Below are 18713 nucleotides of genomic sequence, written 5' to 3'. Positions count from 1 at the left end.
ATAACGAACTACTTATATCTGTTGGATAAGGTAAAGAGCCCGAGAAGAGGACACAACTGGTGAAGAGAACTGATTAAGATGATACAACCTACGTATGCTTGGAGGGATTAGATTTTTACTGGTAAATGTTGGCAAATATAGATTTCACCATACACAAAAAGATGAAAAAATACTTCCATTGATGATCATCAAAACTTACAGATGGGCAAAGAAAAAAAAATGCTGTTTGAGAACTTAGCTTGATTGAAGTATATTTACTTTGTACACTATGACATGTGATGCTGACAATGTGTGTTTTAAATGGGTATAAGCTTTAACTTTTTAAATTCGTCATCATTAAATAATTATCTGACCCCATAATTTCCCACAGCTGTGAAAATTTAAAATTTATAAAAATAAAAAAAATCTTAAAAATAAACACTGATATCATCCACTGAAATAAAAAATAAATGAAAATTGAATTCTGACAAGCCTAAACATGTCAACACTGGTGTACTTTTTCCTGTGTGTTATCTTTGGATTGAATTTATGAACTGAGTTAAAGACTTTTAAAATACTGACTGTTGGGGGGGGGGCTACCCTTCCAAACTAGTTTTGTGAATAGGTCTGTGAGCCTAACGTAGAACTTCCAATTCCTGTTCAAGGTGGTTTTTGGTTTTTATTTTGTTTTAAATGAATATTGTACTTAACAGCCATTACTGTACTTCCAGCCTACAAATACTGTATCTAAGAAGCTAGTCACAGGAACTTTCTGCTATTGGCCAATTATAATAAAATGAACCTCCTCTAACGCAAGGCTGAGTCTCCAACCAGCAGAACCAGATTCCCCAAGAGCAAAGTAACCAGTTTGCTCTCTACTGTAATACTACATTGCAAGGAGTCAGCTTCTCATACCACAGCTCTCCGAGATGCACTCTCCAGATGATTACTTAAGAACTAGGAGGAGCAGGCATGCAGAAACTGTTTAACAGAAAGGCACTCAAGACGCATTACTTAAACAAATGGTCAAAATCATACTTTTCAGGATACACTGAAGTTTACCCTTAGAAGTAGGATTACTGTATTGAAGAACAAAACACGGGGAAAAAAAAGACTGCCACCAGCACAGGATTATAAGGTAAACAGTTGGCTTTATTTTGCATTAATAGTTGCAAATATTACAGAAACAGTATACAGTACAGTTTAAAATGAAATAACTAAGTGTGAAGATACACAAATAGTGGATGTCTCCCCTGCTCAGAATTTGATAGTGCTACTAGTAAATATGCTCTCAACAGTTTTACTGCTCACGTATATATGAATGCTAATTTGTGAGACAAGTTTTAATGCATAAATTTATTTTTCTGGAAGTGTGCCAGAATCACCTTAAAGGAAAGGACTTGCTTTCAATTTTCCAAGTCAGTAGAATCTTTTATTAGGAAGGTTCATGTTTAAAACTGTGAGAGGCATACATCAAAACATACTTGAAATGATATACCGGCAGAGTGCTTCACTCAGTTTGTCAAATTAAGTTTACCAAGTGAAAAACTGTATACACAGAAGAGCATACTTATTTTATTTTAATTTTATATTAAGATACTTGGGTTTCTCTTAAGATTGTATATTAACATATTTACTTCTCCATATGTTAAAGTCAAAGCACTAAAACTTAGATCAATTAGGATTTTTATGACGACTAGAGCTTTTGAACTTTATTTGAAGAGTCATGGGAAAGGGAGTGTTTGTGTACATTTAGTAGCACTGACATCATGCATCTGGCATTTAAGAAAAGTATTGCTGATACACGAACAGAACTTTTGACTGAATGCTTGTCTACCTATAGGCAAAATCTGAATGCCTCATAACAATACAAAATAGGCAAATCAAGGAGTAAGTTATTTCTAAAATTTAAGAAACCTGAGCAACAGAAAACAAAAATGTGAATGCTACGTGTTTTTGAAATACAACAGATGGTTTAGTGGATTGATCCAAATATGGAAAAAGGACACTTTCAAATTAATGTCAGGTTGCACATTTCTTTATTTATATTTCAAGCTCCATCATACATGAAAGAATTTTACAAAACCAATTTTACTTTTCTCTGTTTTTTACCTCTCAGCCTGGGTCAAGATCCACTGATTTTCATGCATAAGCACAATGCTGCAATGTAAATACTGAAGGAGTATATTGACTCCTATCTTGCCAATGGATTTTCTTTAAGAAGTATCTTAAAAACATTCCTATGTGGAATAATTTTTGTAAAAGCCTTTGACTACAGAACCTAAAATTTTGGACCCAATTTGACCTGACAAGATAAATCATGTATTGCCTACAAATGTGATTTCTCTCTAATTGATTCTAAAGCCTCTGTACTGCCCAAAATTCTAATAAATACTGCCCATCAAAAATCATGAACAGTGAAGGGTACCACAAACTCAGAAAATATACAGTATCAGAAATGCTAGCAATAGCAGTAGTACACCTCTACCCTGATATAACATGACCCAATATACCATGAATTCAAATATAACGTGGTTAAGCAGTGCTCTGGGGGGAAGGGAGGGCTGCATACTCCGTCGGATCAAAGCAAGTTTGATATAACGCGGTTTCGCCTATAACACGGTAAGATTTTTTGGCTCCCGAGGACAGCATTATATTGGGGTAGAGGTGTAATTCAATAGGAATGTATTTCCATGAGCAACAGTGGTTTCATTTAGAGATCATGGATACTGGTCTCTCTCTCTCCCCCCTCAGCCAAGGTAGCATATTAACCAAGATTCTTACCATATGTAGTGGGAAAAACAAAGGAGAGGTATATGCATGCATATGCACAGAGGAGATCTGATCATAACAGTGATCGGCAAAGGAAAAGCAAGTTGGTTGTGCTTTTCTGCACTTCATGGTATACAGAGAAGACCTGAATTTATTAATTGTATTAATTAATAATTAAAATAAATTTATGTATTAAAGAAAAGTGTGTTCAATTTGGTGTTGTTGTTGTTTATAACATTAGAAATTCAGGTCTTCTTTATCCTGTTCTTCCCACAAGGCCATATGGACAACTAATAGAATGACCTACTCCTACTAATACCAGGAAAGTGAAACCTCAGCAGTTAAGACAGGAAAGGATTTTTATTCCCTGTTTACACTGTGTTTTTCATTAATGCCTATTTAACTCAAACACCTGGCCTACAGTTGAGAGGAAAGATTTATTTAGATTCCACATCCTTTCCCCTTCAACTAAGGGCTTAGTAAGCTCCCACTGTAAATTTTTTAGTCTTCCAATGAAATCTCTGGCAAAGTCATGGAAGAGAAGACTATACTGATTGTTTTGTATGTTAGAAATACCAACATACAAAAACTCACACTTTCAGTCCTCTTTATATATTATGAAGGACCTAGAAAGCAAGCCTCCCTTGATTCCCTTCTCCTCTCTTTGCAAGACACCTTTAACAGATATTAACCAAGTAAAACATTACAAAATGAAACTAGCTATCTACAATAGATTTTTAGCTATAAGTAGTCTCCTATCCTCTATTTCCAAAGTAACAGACTCAGTTTACAGTACGTTCTGGATTTGTTGAGAAGTGAGAGTCACATAATCCATCATTGCCTTTTTTGTATTTACCAATAAATTGGCACTGACATTTCTTTCTCAAAGACAGTGAATTATACTACTTTACCTCTCAAACTGGGACTCCCATTTAAAATAGTGAGTTATCATGAAAAACTGATGTCATGATATGCCTTGAAGTAAAGTGCTGCAGTACAATCCACCTGCTAAGGGGATGGATTGGAGAGTTCGTATACGTGCATTTGGAAGGAGATTAAAGAGAATCCACTTTATCCAATTCAAGATTCCCCCCAGCCAACTCCAGTACCTCTATAAATATAGGGTATACTTAGAAATACAGTAATAATCTCTATGTTAGTTATATTTGTAGCCATGTCTAGTGCAGCTCCTTTCTTAGGCTACCACTTGAAGTAATCATGATAATGACAATTCTAACTCTTGTTTCACTTAGAACAACAACCTGTGAATCATTCCCACCTCACTTCTGAATCCTGTTTTCATTTACTGGGAGTGTTTTCTCAAAGCTCTCCACCCTGAACTATTTGAATCATGATTGCCCGATCAAACAGGCTCTATCCAGAGAGAACTCTGAGTTCAACACAAGGATTCCAAACTTCAGGCTGAAGGGCAGACAGACAATAGACAGTAACTGAATTTTCATATGTCTATGCACGGGATTTAAACTATATGTAAACACATTATAAAGGAGAAGGAACTGGAAACCTTCCACAGACAAAAGACTGAAGACTAAATAATCCAGCTCTAGCCTTGTAGAAATTGGGTAATGGGATATAAAGCTTTTCACCTGTAGCTCATTGGAGCCTATTTGACCCAGATCATCTGACAGGTAGTTGGGTGGCCAATGTAAAGTGAATTGGTGGGTTTAGACTACTTCCTCATATAACTGTGCCCATAAAAACTTGTCAGGTTTGTTAGCGTAGGGGCCATGGGTTGGTTTAAGATCTCTCTCACCCCCAGAAACAGATCAATGCAGGTGGTTTCACTACTACTGCCTCTGCTATACTGTACTTGGATAGAGAGCTTGATTGTGGAGTCAGCATACAGTTGATGTGTGCTCTTTGCACAGTGCAGTTCTTTTGATGAAAATACTGAAAGTTGTCTGGAAAGCTCTTTCACACAAAGCTCTGTTTCACGGGGACAATGTCAGCATTCTGGTCTGGCAGCTGTGAAATGGGACCAAGCACTAGTTGGCAATCTACTGAGTATGAATTTTTAGTCTTCAGTTGTATAAGTCAAGAGAGCAAACCTTGAATGGTCTGGGTAGCTACCAGATGCCACAGAAATTAAATGCATTGATTTCACCCATCTCCCATGCTACCCAGCTTTATTGCCCTCAAAGTATAGCAGTGGCTGAGCTTCCAAAATAGTCACCATTGCAGCTGAGGTTTGCCTAATTTTCATTGGGGAAGTTTTGTGATTTGTAGTTGTATCACATTTGCATTAACAATCAAGTGAAGGTGAAGCTACTCCATTCTGTAGCCACAAATGAACTGAAGAAAGGTCAGCATCTCCATTACTCATTTTGAAAACCCTGCCAGTTTTTTAAAAAGGGGCACTGACAACATTAAGACATTTTTAAAGTTAGGATGTTAGCTACGGTAAAAGCCATGTTAGAAACTTTAAAAAGCTCCATTCTCCTTTTTAATTAGGTTTATTCACTCCCGTTACACAGATTGCCTGTTTCTGCAGTTAGTAAAAAGAGTAGTTTGTCAGTCTGGACTTCCAGGTGCAGTGTACGTTTAGCAGCAAGAGGCCACCTCCAGGCTGTTAGTGTTGAGTTCTAGAAGTCCATACTGCATGCACTTCTCACTTTCCATTACCCAAAGAAACCGTGAGATACAGCACAACTGCTATCTGTACGCATGGGAATTGTGACAATTATTATTATGGCGATGTTTAAAATAAAGGATCCAAAACTTGCAGGTTTCTAATCCAAATCCTGGTTTTGCCAATGACAAAAATGTGTACAAGATACTTCATTACTTATCTCAGTTTCCCCAATTGTAAATAGAGGCAATAAAACATTTACCTCACAGGAACATGTGGAGGATCAGCTGTTGTAGAGCACTTTGAAAGCATAAAAGCTTACACAGACTATGACTTGCAACAGCCACCATTTCTTCACATTCCACTAATGTTAGTGCTTCAGCCCATTCTCGACCCTGTACTATCTCAGCTGCTCACAATCCCCTCCTCCACCCAGCATCTCAAGGCTAGCAACTTACAATAATTCTCATTCTTACCAGAATATAATGGTTTTACAAAATTCTGCAGTTCCCTCTCCTGGAGTTTACCATTCCCTCAGGAACCCTCAATCCCTACCCTTATGTCCAAAGAGATCACTTTTTCCCCTGTCCGTCATATCCAGAACTTCCCACTCATCCCTCACACCTTCAAACAACCCTCTCATTAATACCACTAGCCCTTTCAGCGCTTAACAAAGCTTCTTCCTTGTTTTCCCTTCACAACTGTCCTCTAATCCCACTCGCAGTTTCACACACTGCACTCACTTCTCCTCAAAACCTACTCATGCTAATCATCAAGTATCTAAATATTCAACCTTGCACAAATTCACCACTTTCTGCTCACATCAGAGCCCTGATCCTCTACTAACAACCCTATAAGGAGTCAGCGGCAGAGCCTACCCGCAGCAAGCTAGGACAGCTGTATGGACAAATAGCCCCCAAAGCACTTGCTCCGGTATGATCCCAGTTGGGTGTCACGTTCTTAATGTAAGCCCCAAGCATCAGATTTCTAACGTCAGCATTATTGCCCACTACTGTTACTTTTTCAACACAATGGACAACCATGTTGCACTGCAAACGTGCAGTGCAGTTTAATACACTATAACAACCTTCAGTATATAAAGCCTGTTCAAGCGAGTATGTTTTTTCAGGCTGAACAACCTTCACAGAGTCCCTCTGTTTGCTACATTCCTTTTATTGCACAACATATAACACACAGATACCCAGAGTGTTTATAGTGAATAATTCATTTTTTACAATATGCACAAATGCAGCAGTGTTTCAAAAATAGAAGCTGGTCTAACTGGATTGAATTTGGCACAGAAGCAGAAAATGACTTGTTCCAATACAATTTACTATTTTTCCATGAATATCAGCTTGTTTAACATTTTAAAGCAGAGACTTTTTTTAATAGAGGAAATAGTCATCAAGCCTGCTTACCATTTGATAAACAAAAAAATTAGCCTGCATATCCTGTAAGCAAGATGTTTTAAATTAAAAAAAAAGAAAACCTGTGCCTGCACTTAATTTTTCTTCTGTATCTACTGCAGCATTAGGGGTAATCTCACTGGAAGATTCTACAGCAAAATGTTGAAAGCATAACAAATTGTTCTCCAATTTCGTGAGAAAATACGCAAGCAAAGCTGTTAAATAAACTGAAAATTCAGATCTAATCTAATTTTTCCCATGTGGACCAAAAAATATTTTAACTACAGGCATTTCAAATGTTGAACATCTTAACGAGCCTATTCTTGCACTACTAATATGAGGCACCTAAGAATGACGACTTGGACTCCAGATCACACTACACTCTTAAAACTCTGCTCACAGCCACTGTGCTCAAAAGCAACTGTGATGCAGGGTTCTTCTCTCTCATATAGTCTATACCGTTGTTTCTGAACACAGTTTTAATATAGCTTGGAACCACGTTAGAAATGGATATCAACTGTGTTTGCAGCCATTCAAGGCTGCACTGTGTTTGACTGAAAATACTGAGCACTTACACCACTTGTTTTGAGTCATAGCATAATGAGACTGCCAGTTACACAATCTGCCTATCCCCCACTTCAACTTGTCAACTGTATTTATCTGAAACTTCTGAATTAGTTGCCAACACACTGAGAAGCTTAATTGGCAAGCAGTGTCTGCAGGCAAGGGCTAGGCTGAAAGGATGTAAGATATGGAAATAAGTTTCAATTGCCTACATTCCATTCCCACTAAGACAGTAAAATAAAAACACAAAGTCATCCAATTATTAATAGCTACTTAAAGTGTTTTCCTCTTAACTCCATGAGTTTAATATTTGAACACTAATTGCTCAATCTGTGAGCGTGTAGGGAAAGATAGGAGACTAGTATTCTGAATATTCCAGTACACAGTCCCAGGATATTCATACACTATCACAACATTTTCCTATAAGGAAGGGTGCATTCCTCAATTTGAAGATAATGTCACTCAAATACATGGAAATTAAGTAGATAGTTTTTTAAAAACACACAAAATCCCAACACACTGTTTTTCTGCCATTGCATGTTTACACTAACACTGAATTGGCAGCCAACGTTTCATTATGATTATAACTAGTTTTGAAGGGGTAACATGGTGACTGCTTGTTTTAAAGTTTTCCAACAATTAACTGCAAATCATTCAGCTTCACAAAAGCTCTATCTTGCCACCTTCCATTACCACCAATGGTGTACCCTTATAACTTGCCTTTTAATTATAGGCTTCTTAAATCATACTAAATTAACACGGGTCAACAGATGTGTTAGGTTATGCTAAAACAGATTTTCAGGTCACTTCTCTGAAGTTTTATTCAGCACTCCCGATTACTTTCACATGCCCCAATCTGAACTTTCCCTGGAGCAGTCTAAATGGTGCCAAGCTATTCTGAAACATTTCAAAAGAATGTTATCTTTAACGAATCACATGTCTTCTACTAGGGGCAGATGTACAGTAAGTTTAGCTATGCTAAGGAATTATTGCAACAACATGAATACATCATGCGAGGGCTTCTTTGTTTGGGCAAAATAATGTTTTCCGGTAGATTAACAAGCTTGCCTGATCTTAAGTCTTTGTACATTACCAAAACACTGACACTGCTGGATTTGTTGGCTCTTAGAAAAATATTACATTGTATCACAAAAAAACGAAGATAGCAGCAAAAAACAAGAAAAATCAAGGAGAACATGGGGAGACTACCAATGCTAGGATACAGTATCTATCTTTACTTCAATTACTTATGCCCCGCAGCAAAAAGTCTGAACACAGTTTACATTTATTGTTGTTTGATTTCCTGTTAAATCTTCCTGTGGACAGGCATATTTAAGAGTTTGTTGGAAATATATTCACAAGTGTTCAGTTTCATAACTTTTCATTATGCAAAAATGTATTTAGGGACCTTAAGTGTAGACTAGGGATAAGAGAAACTACAACTGTACTATTATTTAAGGTGTTCACACTACTGTGTAAATATGTACAAAAGGTGTTTTGCATACTGACAATTTATAGGAATCACTCCTTTGCTGTCATTGCGTGTGTCACTACTCAGATGCTATAATACTGAACTTGATTGTTAAAGATCTTTTTTTTAATACATTGATGATTTAAAAAAAAAAAAAAGTTGTCCTGTCACTACCAAAAAAACAGCAAAAATGTTACTACATTCTACTAGTTTACACTTACTAACTGTGGAGGCAACTCTTTACGCAGTAACTCTAAGCAATTTTGAATTATTTGAAGGTTATGGAGTTGAATCTTGGCAGTATGATGGTGAACTCTGATACCATTACAGAAAGGCTTTAAAAACGTAACTTGCTTCATATATTCTAACGTGTTCTGATCTAATTGGTGAAGTTCATCTGAAAATTAACCTTGTGCAAAAGGTACACTTCAATTAAGGGTGGTGGGAACATTTCAAGATAGGACACACTTGAACTCTCCCTATTAAGTCTATAGAAAGGGAGATGTAGTGTCCCAGTCTGCACAAATCCTCCATTTTTGCTACCAGTGAGAAGTTTATCCCAAAGGTAAAGGTAACAGAGAGTAAACCCTACCTAAATGCTAACTGTTAGAACATTCAGATCATCTCTGTAGACACAATGAAAAGGATTTCAGAGCCAAACAAGGGACCATGACTGTAGTCATGGTACTGTGTATAGTTATGTAAGGACCAGTGAACAGTTTACAGTAAGTTTTTATCATTTATCCTTTGTCTCAGCAGGCAGTCATGACCTCTATAGCTAAGGACGAACAGAAGTTTCTTTTACAACTCCATTACCACATGCTCCTCTCTTCCTTCAGTCTTCACCTCTTTGAAATTTTCCATTCTTGCTTTTTGCCAGATGGTAAGGTTTTTGGAAATTTGAGCAAAATCTTATTAGTCATTTTTGAGTTAAAGGAGAGTGGGGAGTGTTGTGTTTTTCTTCAAGGCACATGATGAGAAATTTCTACTAGCCAAACTTTAATAAAAACAGTACTACAGCACTAGCTGGTTGATATCGGAGTTCACATCCCAAATGTACATACCTGTTTTGCTGACTAGACCTAAGGTTCCTGTTCATTCACAGAAAAAATTATAAATATAATTTAACCCAGAAGTAATCTACTCTTGGTAATTTGTTGCTCTGTTGCATCTAACGTAGATGTATCAGGTTGACAACTCGTTATCCTGATAGACAAAGCAGCAGTTTGGAATCAACATGAACAAATTTAGACATTAACTTAAAGAAAATCCTAAATTGGTTTAGACTAGATATAAACAATTTATTTTCCATTCTATATATAGAACATATATTTCCCATTCAACATATAAACAATTTATTAAAGAAAGTCACTAACTTCACATTTAATGATGCTTGTGTAATTTACACTCCTAAGTGTAGTTATCTTTGGTTTATAATTTAAATATATCCCTCATCTCAGATCTAGTATAACCAATGTTTAATTCCAGAAAAGTTTCAGAGTCATGTTGTAGAAGTCCTCTGGAAAAAATATTTGGGCTGACTAAAGCTCTGTGACATTAAAATGAATTTTACACTAGTAGCTCCAAATGCAAGGTCATCAGGTACTATACAACTTTATCATATTATGCTGTACTTGCACAAAAATCCTGAACTAGACAGTTACCCCAAGTCCTATTCCAGAGCGGTAGCTGGGAACTGAGATTCTACTGTAAAAACAAGCCCATAAATTATTTTCTCCTTTGATAGGGAGCGGGGGTGTAGGAAGAGGAGAAGAGGGCTTAATAGCAGTAGTACTGAAACAGCCACGAAAATGCCACTACATTAAAACATGTCAATTCCACATTTGAGATTCTAGTCCATATAACGTTTTTCACCACACTGTTTAAGATGACCACTATTTGAAAGCCCCTATGAGTCTGAGAGACAGCAATAAGCACAAGGAACACAAGCAGTCATCTGGGGCTCTGCTTACGTAATGACCCGTACAGTATAACATTTAACTAAATACTTTAAAACTATTACACTCCAAAGACAGTGTAAGCTAAACATTCAAAGAAAGCTTCACTCCAAGTGTGCTGTTTTGTTAAAGTTGCATCATCAGACATTGGTTTCATTCCCTTTCAAAATCCTGCTATAAATTTTTTTTGAAGAATGATGGAGGGCTGATAGTAGGAATAGGCAACACTGCTGAAGCTGATTTTTAGTTGTCCACAGATGATAGAGAACACAGGCACAGGAAAGGGTGGAACGCTGCCTCTTCAAGATCATTTTGAAGGAGCAGCTGAAAAGACTACAGTAAATTCATTTTCTAAGGGACTAATCATCTAACAGTTTACACACCTTACATACTTACATGAATAAAAAATTCATACATTAAGTTAATTAAAATCAGAGTGCTGTACCAAAATAAAAAAATCAAATAGAACTTAAACCTCTTAAAACACACCTATTACATGGCACTTACCCAGTTCCAAAAAGAGAAGATGCCACAATGCCAGGCTTCAGAGGACAAAATATAGACTATACCCATTTCCCTTGACTAGATGACCTCAGGAGGTCATCTAGTCCAACCCCCTGCTCAAAGCAGGACTAATTCCCAACTAAATCATCCCAGCCAGGGCTTTGTCAAGCCTGACCTTAAAAACCTCTAAGGAAGGAGCTTCCACCACCTCTCTAGGTAACATTGCTTCACCACCCTCCTAGTGAAAAAGATTTTCCTAATATTCAACCTAAACCACCCCCTCTGCAACTTGAGACCATTATTCCTTGTTCTGTCATCTGCCACCACTGAGAACAGTCTAGATCCATCCTCTTTGAAACCCCCTTTCAGGTAGTTGAAAGCAGCTATCAAATCCCCCCTCATTCTTCTCTTCTGCAGAAGAAACAATCCCAGTTCCCTCAGTCTCTCCTCATAAGTCATGTGCTACAGCCCCCTAATCATTTTTGTTGCCCTCTGCTGGACTCTTTCCAATTTTTCCACATCCTTCTTCTAGTGTGGGGCCCCAAACTGGACACAGATGAGGCCTCACCAATGTCGAATAGAGGGGAATGATCACGTCCCTCGATCTGCTGGCAATGCCCCTACTTATACAGCCCAAAATGCCATTAGCCTTCTTGGCAACAAGGGCACAATGTCTATTCATATCCAGCTTCTTGTCCACTGTATCCCCTAGGTCCTTTTCTGCAGAACTGCTTCCTAGCCATTCAGTCACTAGTCTGTAACAGTGAATGGGATTCTTCTGTCCTAAGTGAAGGACTCTGCACTTGTCCTTGTTGAACCTCATCAGGTTTCTTTTGGCCCAATCCTCTAATTTGCCTAGGTCCCTCTGTATCCTATCCCTACCCTCCAGCGTATCTACCACTCCTCCCAGTTTAGTGTTATCTGCAAACTTGCTGAGAGTGCAGTCCACGCCATCCTCCAGATCATTAATGAAGATATTGAACAAAACCGACCCTTGGGGCACTCCGCTTGATACCAGCTGCCAACTAGACATGGAGCCATTGATCACTACCCGTTGAGCCCGACGATCTAGCCAGCTTTCTATCCACCTTATAGTCCACTCATCCAGCCCATACTACTTTAACTTGCTGGCAAGAATACTGTGCGAGACTGTATCAAAAGCTTTGCTAAAGTCAAGAAATAACACATCCACTGCTTTCCCCTCATCCACAGACCCAATTATCTCTTCATAGAAGGCAATTAGGTTAGTCAGGCATGACTTGCCCTTGGTGAATCCATGCTGACTGTTCCTGATCACTTTCCTCTCCTCTAAGTGCTTCATAATTGATTCCTTGAGGACCTGCTCCATGATTTTTCCAGGGACTGAGGTGAGGCTGACTGGCCTGTAGTTCCCTGGATCCTCCTCCTTCCTTTTTTTAAAGATGGGGACTACATTAGCCTTTTTCCAGTCATCCGGGACCTCCCCCCGATCGCCATGAGTTTTCAAAGAAAGTGGCCAATGGCTCTGCAATCACATCCGCCAACTCCTTTGGCACCCTCGGATGCAGTGCATCCGGCCCCATGGACTTGCACTCGTCCAGTTCTTCTAAATAGTCCCAAACCAGTTCTTTCTCCACAGAGGGCTCGTCACCTCCTCCCCATACTGTGCTGCCCAGTGCAGCAGTCTGGGAGCTGACCTTGTTTGTGAAGACAGAGGCAAAAAAAAGCATTGAGTACATGAGCTTTTTCCACATCCTTGGTCACTAGGAAGCCTAGTTCAAGGTTGTCCCATGTGTCATTTGAAAGATAAATTCCTCAGATTTGCAGTTAAATCCTAGTCTGTGCTAGAACCTTAGTATCAGAAGAACATGACTATTTTTAATATAGATAATCCTCAAATGGGTTCCAAGTACCTCCTTGACTATATCTGGTATATTCTAGTTAGGTTTCTATGCTTGCAATGAAAAGCTTGTGGAGTAATGTGGTTAGAAACTAGAATCAAATTCATTTTCCATTAAAAATTATAGGAGAGACTCACAGAGAGGAAGAGAATATAGGATGTCCTGGTCTGATATAAACCTTATTAGCTTGAGATGGCTTTATTAGTCACATGTTGTAGAACTATGAATATGTTAAGCAGGTACAGTAGAACCTCAGTGATTCAAACACCTCAGGAATGGAGATTGTTCGTAACTGAATAAAATGTGGTTGTTCTTTCAAAAGGTTACAACTGAACATTGACTCAATACAGCTTTGAAACTTTATTATGCAGAAGAAAAATGCTACTTTTAACCATCTTAATTTAAATGAAACAAGCACAGAAACCGTTTCCTTACCTTGTCAAAAAAATGTAAACTTACCCCCTTTATATTTTTTGTAGTTTATGTTTAACATAGTACTGTATTGTACACGGTTTGTTTGTTTTGTTTTTTCCTCTCTCTTTTTTTTCCCGTCGTCTCTGCTGACTGATTGGGTACTTCCAGTTCCAAATGAGGCGTGTGGTTGACCAGTCAGTTCGCGACTCTGGTGTTAGTAACTCTGAGGTTCTACTGTAATTCTAATAAAGACAGAGAAAACCTTCCAACTATACTACCATGAATGCTGTATGCACCAAATACAACTTACAAAACAATAAAGGAATTTTAAAAGTAGCTACCCCTTAGTTTAACTATACAGGCCTTGGAAGGAGAGGGAGGGGGGGGACAGAGATTTCTGAATCATGTTAAACAAAAGGCCTAAAATAGCTTTTCCAAACAAAAACATTTCACTTTTGAAGGTCTAGCTTGTAACAACCCAGGGCTAGAAATTAAGTGCTGTGTGGCCCATTGGGAAGCTGAGAATGCTATAAAACTCCTGTTTCTAATCCTGCAAATTCAGAGCTACACTAGTAGGAATTTCACCTCACACTCCAAGAATTCATATTAAAATGTAAATTATTTTATGACAATTTTTTTTTCAAACATGCCCTACCTTCATTTTCTAATCCATTTTAATTTCTAGATAAACCATAAAACTACTACTGGCACAGGACTGAACAGCCCATCTTGGGCCTAAGGCCAGTGTACACTTGGGGAGTAAGTTCTGCAGTGAAAAGGCTGGGATATGCTCTCAACTGGCATCTGTTTGAAGCAAGTCAAAGGCTTGCGGTTTTACAGCAAGTCCTAGTGGAAGTAGATTAGTGGGCAGGGTGCAGGTGAAGCAGTCAGCAATACATGTTAAATGCAATTCATCAAATAGCTGTGATCACCCGATACAAGGTATATTTAGTCAGATGCTCATCTTCTCCCATTTGCTGTTTTTGACATTTTATCTCTGTGCACAGGAATAGCTCTCTGCCATTTGCATAGCCAGTTTGTGTGCCAATAATTGCTAAACAGGGTTTTTTTTGTTCTTGTTGTTGTTACATTTAGGATTACAGTGACATCAACTCATAAGGAAAGAAAGTTAGCTTGCTTTTCCTTGCACAGCGGAAAAAATGAAAGACCGCCTTCAAGAACTTAAATTGCGAGCAAAAGAACTGCAGCTAGCTGAAGAGAACAGCTGTGTGCCTGAGGTGAAAGAAGACCACCAACTAGAGTTTGAACAGCAAGCTATTATTTATGAGAAAGAGCCCATAACTGAGAGGCACCTAAATGAAATCCAGAGACTTCAGGATGAAATTAGTAACTTGGCAGAGGATGTTCAAAAGTTTGGTCAGCAGCAGAAAAGCCTTGTGTCCTCAATGAGAAGGTTCAGTGTTCTTAAAAAGGAGTCCAACATTACAAGAGAAATAAAAATACAAGCAGAGCATGTAAGTAAATGCTTGGATGAACTATCAAAAACAGTGAAGAAGTCTGAAAGCGAACACGGGCCATCTTCTGCCATTGTAAGAATCCTTACATCTCAGCATGCGTTCCTTTTCTGGCGTTTCCAGAACACCATGCTTTCATACAATGATGCTATAACAGCCAAGCAGGAGAAATGCAAGACATTCATTGTCCGCCAGCTTGACGTGGTTGGGAAAGAGGTCTCCGAAGAAGAAGTGAATGATATGCTTCAACAAGGAAAATGGGAGATTTTCAATGAAAATCTGCTTACTGAAGTCAAAATCACTAAAGCTCAACTATCGGAGATTGAACAAAGACACAAAGAACTGGTCAATCTGGAGAACCACATCAAAGACTTAAAGGAATTGTTTATCCAGATCTCGCTTCTGGTGGAGGAACAAGGAGAAATCATCAACAACATTGAAATGGGTGTAAACAATACTCAAGATTATGTTCAAACATCAAAAGAGAAGTTTAGACTTGCAGCCAAGTATAGAAAGAGAAACCCTTGTAAAGCAATATGTTGCTGGTGTTGTCCATGCTGCAGATAACAAAAAGGGATGGATTCTCAATATTCACAGGCTACTATTTTGCCAGCAGAAATTTTGAAGCAGTTCTGTGGGTTCCATTTACACTTCAGTTAGTCTCTGCTTACTCTCCCCCACCTCGAGGGCTCTTTCCTTCTACTTCTGTGCATCTCACATTCAAAAGGAAAAAAAAAAATCCTGTCTGTACTCCTGCAAGTGACTACTTCTCTAGGATTCTCAGCAGTTTGTCTGCTTCTGATAGGCTGTGATAGAAGTGTTATATTGGAAACACAGATGAAGCAGAGGAAGTGGAAAGATCACCTTTTCTGATCCTGCCAACCCAGAGTAATCCTGCTTTACAAGAGGTTGTCCAGTGGAGCTGGTGGGTTATCACAGTGACCAGTGTGATATAAACGCAAGGTCTAGGAGGTTCCACCAGTGGTGCTGGGAAGTATTAACAGTATTGCTAACACCAAACATTCAGAAATCATGTGTCAGGCCCCAAAAACCATGAGACTGGCTTAGTTATAGTTAAAAATTTATATAAAAGTTTAAGGTTATTTTTATTTGCCTTCTGGTTTTTGAGCTTTCAACTTGCAACTGAGTCATGTTTTCAGGCTTTTCTCAGCAACTATGAGGGCGAGCAACTTTTTTTTGTTTTTAAATTTGCAAGCTGAGATATCTATTTAATCACTTTTCTCAGGAACTGAGCCTTTAAATTAAGACATCATGTATAACTAAAACCATGATAAAAATCACAAGTGTTGCCAACTGGAGAGAGGAACCACGCACATTTCTCCATTTATAAAACGTGTGAATTATATTTCTGTCCAGAGTGAATGTATGTGTTTATGATGTGTAATTAATGTGTTTATATCTTAACTATTTAAATATAAAGACTGAACCGAACAATTCTAAATTATTAAGGTAACCACTGTTTTCTAAAAGTGTGAATTAGAGAAATATAGAAACCTCATTCAATGGCTATACTGTCCGTATTTTATTCTATTCCCTCACTCAAAACTTTCCCTCTCCCCATTCCCACACAGAGATTATCCAGTAGTTCCTATTTAGCAAGGTGAGTATTTAGAACACACCAGTAAGCTGCCAAGTTAGTCAGGTTTTTCAGTCTTCAGTTAGTTAAAGATCTCAGATCACTTGCACTTCAAGACAAGTATTTCTTAAATTCAATTAACCTGTAGAGTTGCCAATTTAGGTTGGATGTATTCCTGGAGGTTTCATCACATGACAAACTTTACTTAAAGATTACTCTTTAATTCCTGGAGACTCTGGGACGATCCTGGAGGGCTGGCAATTCTATGCTAGAAGCAGTCAGAGCAGCAGAACTGAACTTACATCAAATATGCAAGTACATGAATATTTCCATATAAAACTACACTGAGACTGTTACAGTGGCAATAAATACAACAGTAAGATCATGAAAAAAGCACTCCGTACCAAAATACAGTACTGTGGACTATATACATTCATTCCCTGATGGTGCCTATGTAGCCAAAGTGACATAAATTAATTCTACTTTTTAAACTTCAGAATCTATAGCTTCAGAATCTATATCTCAAGCTCAATGATTTTTTTGCCTCTGTCTTCACGCACAAGGTCAGCTCCCAGATTGCTGCACTGGGCAGTACAGCATGGGGAGAAGGTGACCAACTCTCTGTGGAGAAAGAAGTGGTTCGGGACTATTTAGAAAAACTGGACGTGCACAAGTCCATGGGGCCAGATGCGCTGCATCCAAGGGTGCTAAAGGAGTTGGCGGGTGAGATTGCAGAGCCATTAGCCATTATTTTTGAAAACTCATGGCGATCGGGGGAGGTCCCAGATGACTGGAAAAAGGCTAATGTAGTGCCCATCTTTAAAAAAGGGAAGAAGGAGGATCCGGGGAACTACAGGCCAGTCAGCCTCACCTCAGTCCCTGGAAAAATCATGGAGCAGGTCCTCAAGGAATCAATTATGAAACATTTAGAGGAGAGGAAAGTGATCAGGAACAGTCAGCATGGATTCACGAAGGGGAAGTCGTGCCTGACTAACCTAATTGCTTTCTATGATGAGATAACTGGCTCTGTGGATGAGGGGAAAGCAGTGGATGTGTTATTCCTTGACTTTAGCAAAGCTTTTGATACGGTCTCCCACAGTATTCTTGCCGCCAAGTTAAAGAAGTATGGGCTGGATGAATGGACTATAAGGTGGATAGAAAACTGGCTAGATCGTCGGGCTCAACGGGTAGTGATCAATGGCTCCATGTCTAGTTGGCAGCCGGTTTCAAGCGGAGTGCCCCAAGGGTCGGTCCTGGGGCCGGTTTTGTTTAATATCTTTATTAATGATCTGGAGGATGGTGTGGACTGCACTCTCAGCAAGTTTGCAGATGACACTAAACTAGGAGGTGTGGTAGATACACTAGAGGGTAGGGATCGGATACAGAGGGACCTAGACAAATTAGAGGATTGGGCCGAAAAAAACCTGATGAGGTTCAACAAGGACAAGTGCAGAGTCCTGCACTTAGGACGGAAGAATCCCATGCACTGCTACAGACTAGGGACCGAATGGCTAGGTAGCAGTTCTGCAGAAAAGGACCTAGGGGTCACAGTGGATGAGAAGCTGGATATGAGTCAACAGTGTGCTCTTGTTGCCAAGAAGGCTAACGGCATTTTGGGCTGTATAAGTAGGGGCATTGCCAGCAGATCGAGGAACGTGATCGTTCCCCTTTATTCGACATTGGTGAGGCCTCATCTGGAATACTGTGTCCAGTTTTGGGCCCCACACTACAAGAAGGATGTGGAAAAATTGGAAAGAGTCCAGCGGAGGGCAACAAAAATGATTAGGGGTCTGGAGCACATGACTTATGAGGAGAGGCTGAGGGAACTGGGATTGTTTAGTCTCCAGAAGAGAAGAATGAGGGGAGATTTGATAGCAGCCTTCAACTACCTGAATGGGGGTTCCAAAGAGGATGGAGCTCGGCTGTTCTCAGTGGTGGCAGATGACAGAACAAGGAGCAATGGTCTCAAGTTGCAGTGGGGGAGGTCCAGGTTGGATATCAGGAAAAACTATTTCACTAGGAGGGTGGTGAAACACCGGAATGCGTTACTTAGGGAGATGGTGGAGTCTCCTTCCTTGGAGGTTTTTAAGGCCCGGCTTGACA

At 39.0% G+C, this 18713-nt stretch overlaps 2 protein-coding genes across 10 annotated transcripts in view; one reads left to right on the top strand and one right to left on the bottom strand.

Moving 5' to 3' along the window:
- Nucleotides 1-18713, bottom strand: part of ARL13B (ADP ribosylation factor like GTPase 13B) — an 80161-nt gene that overhangs the window by 36757 nt on the left and 24691 nt on the right. The window lies entirely within an intron of this gene.
- On the top strand, nucleotides 808-16478 carry STX19 (syntaxin 19). 2 transcript variants are annotated; one of them, XM_042853890.2, is made up of 3 exons: nucleotides 808-1117; nucleotides 9542-9665; nucleotides 14634-16478. In XM_042853890.2, the coding sequence occupies exon 3, from the start codon at nucleotides 14699-14701 to the stop codon at nucleotides 15578-15580; it is 882 nt and encodes a 293-aa protein (XP_042709824.1). In that variant the 5' UTR covers nucleotides 808-1117; nucleotides 9542-9665; nucleotides 14634-14698; the 3' UTR covers nucleotides 15581-16478. The 2 variants fall into 2 exon arrangements, with proteins under 2 accessions (XP_042709824.1, XP_005283708.1); XM_005283651.4 differs by lacking the exon at nucleotides 9542-9665 and having other exon boundaries at nucleotides 809-1117.

Source organism: Chrysemys picta, chromosome 1 (genome assembly GCF_011386835.1).
Source record: "Chrysemys picta bellii isolate R12L10 chromosome 1, ASM1138683v2, whole genome shotgun sequence".
Taxonomy (NCBI): Eukaryota; Metazoa; Chordata; order Testudines; family Emydidae; genus Chrysemys; species Chrysemys picta.
The sequence above is the reverse complement of the archived record's forward strand: the minus strand, read 5'-3'. Positions and strand labels throughout refer to the sequence as shown.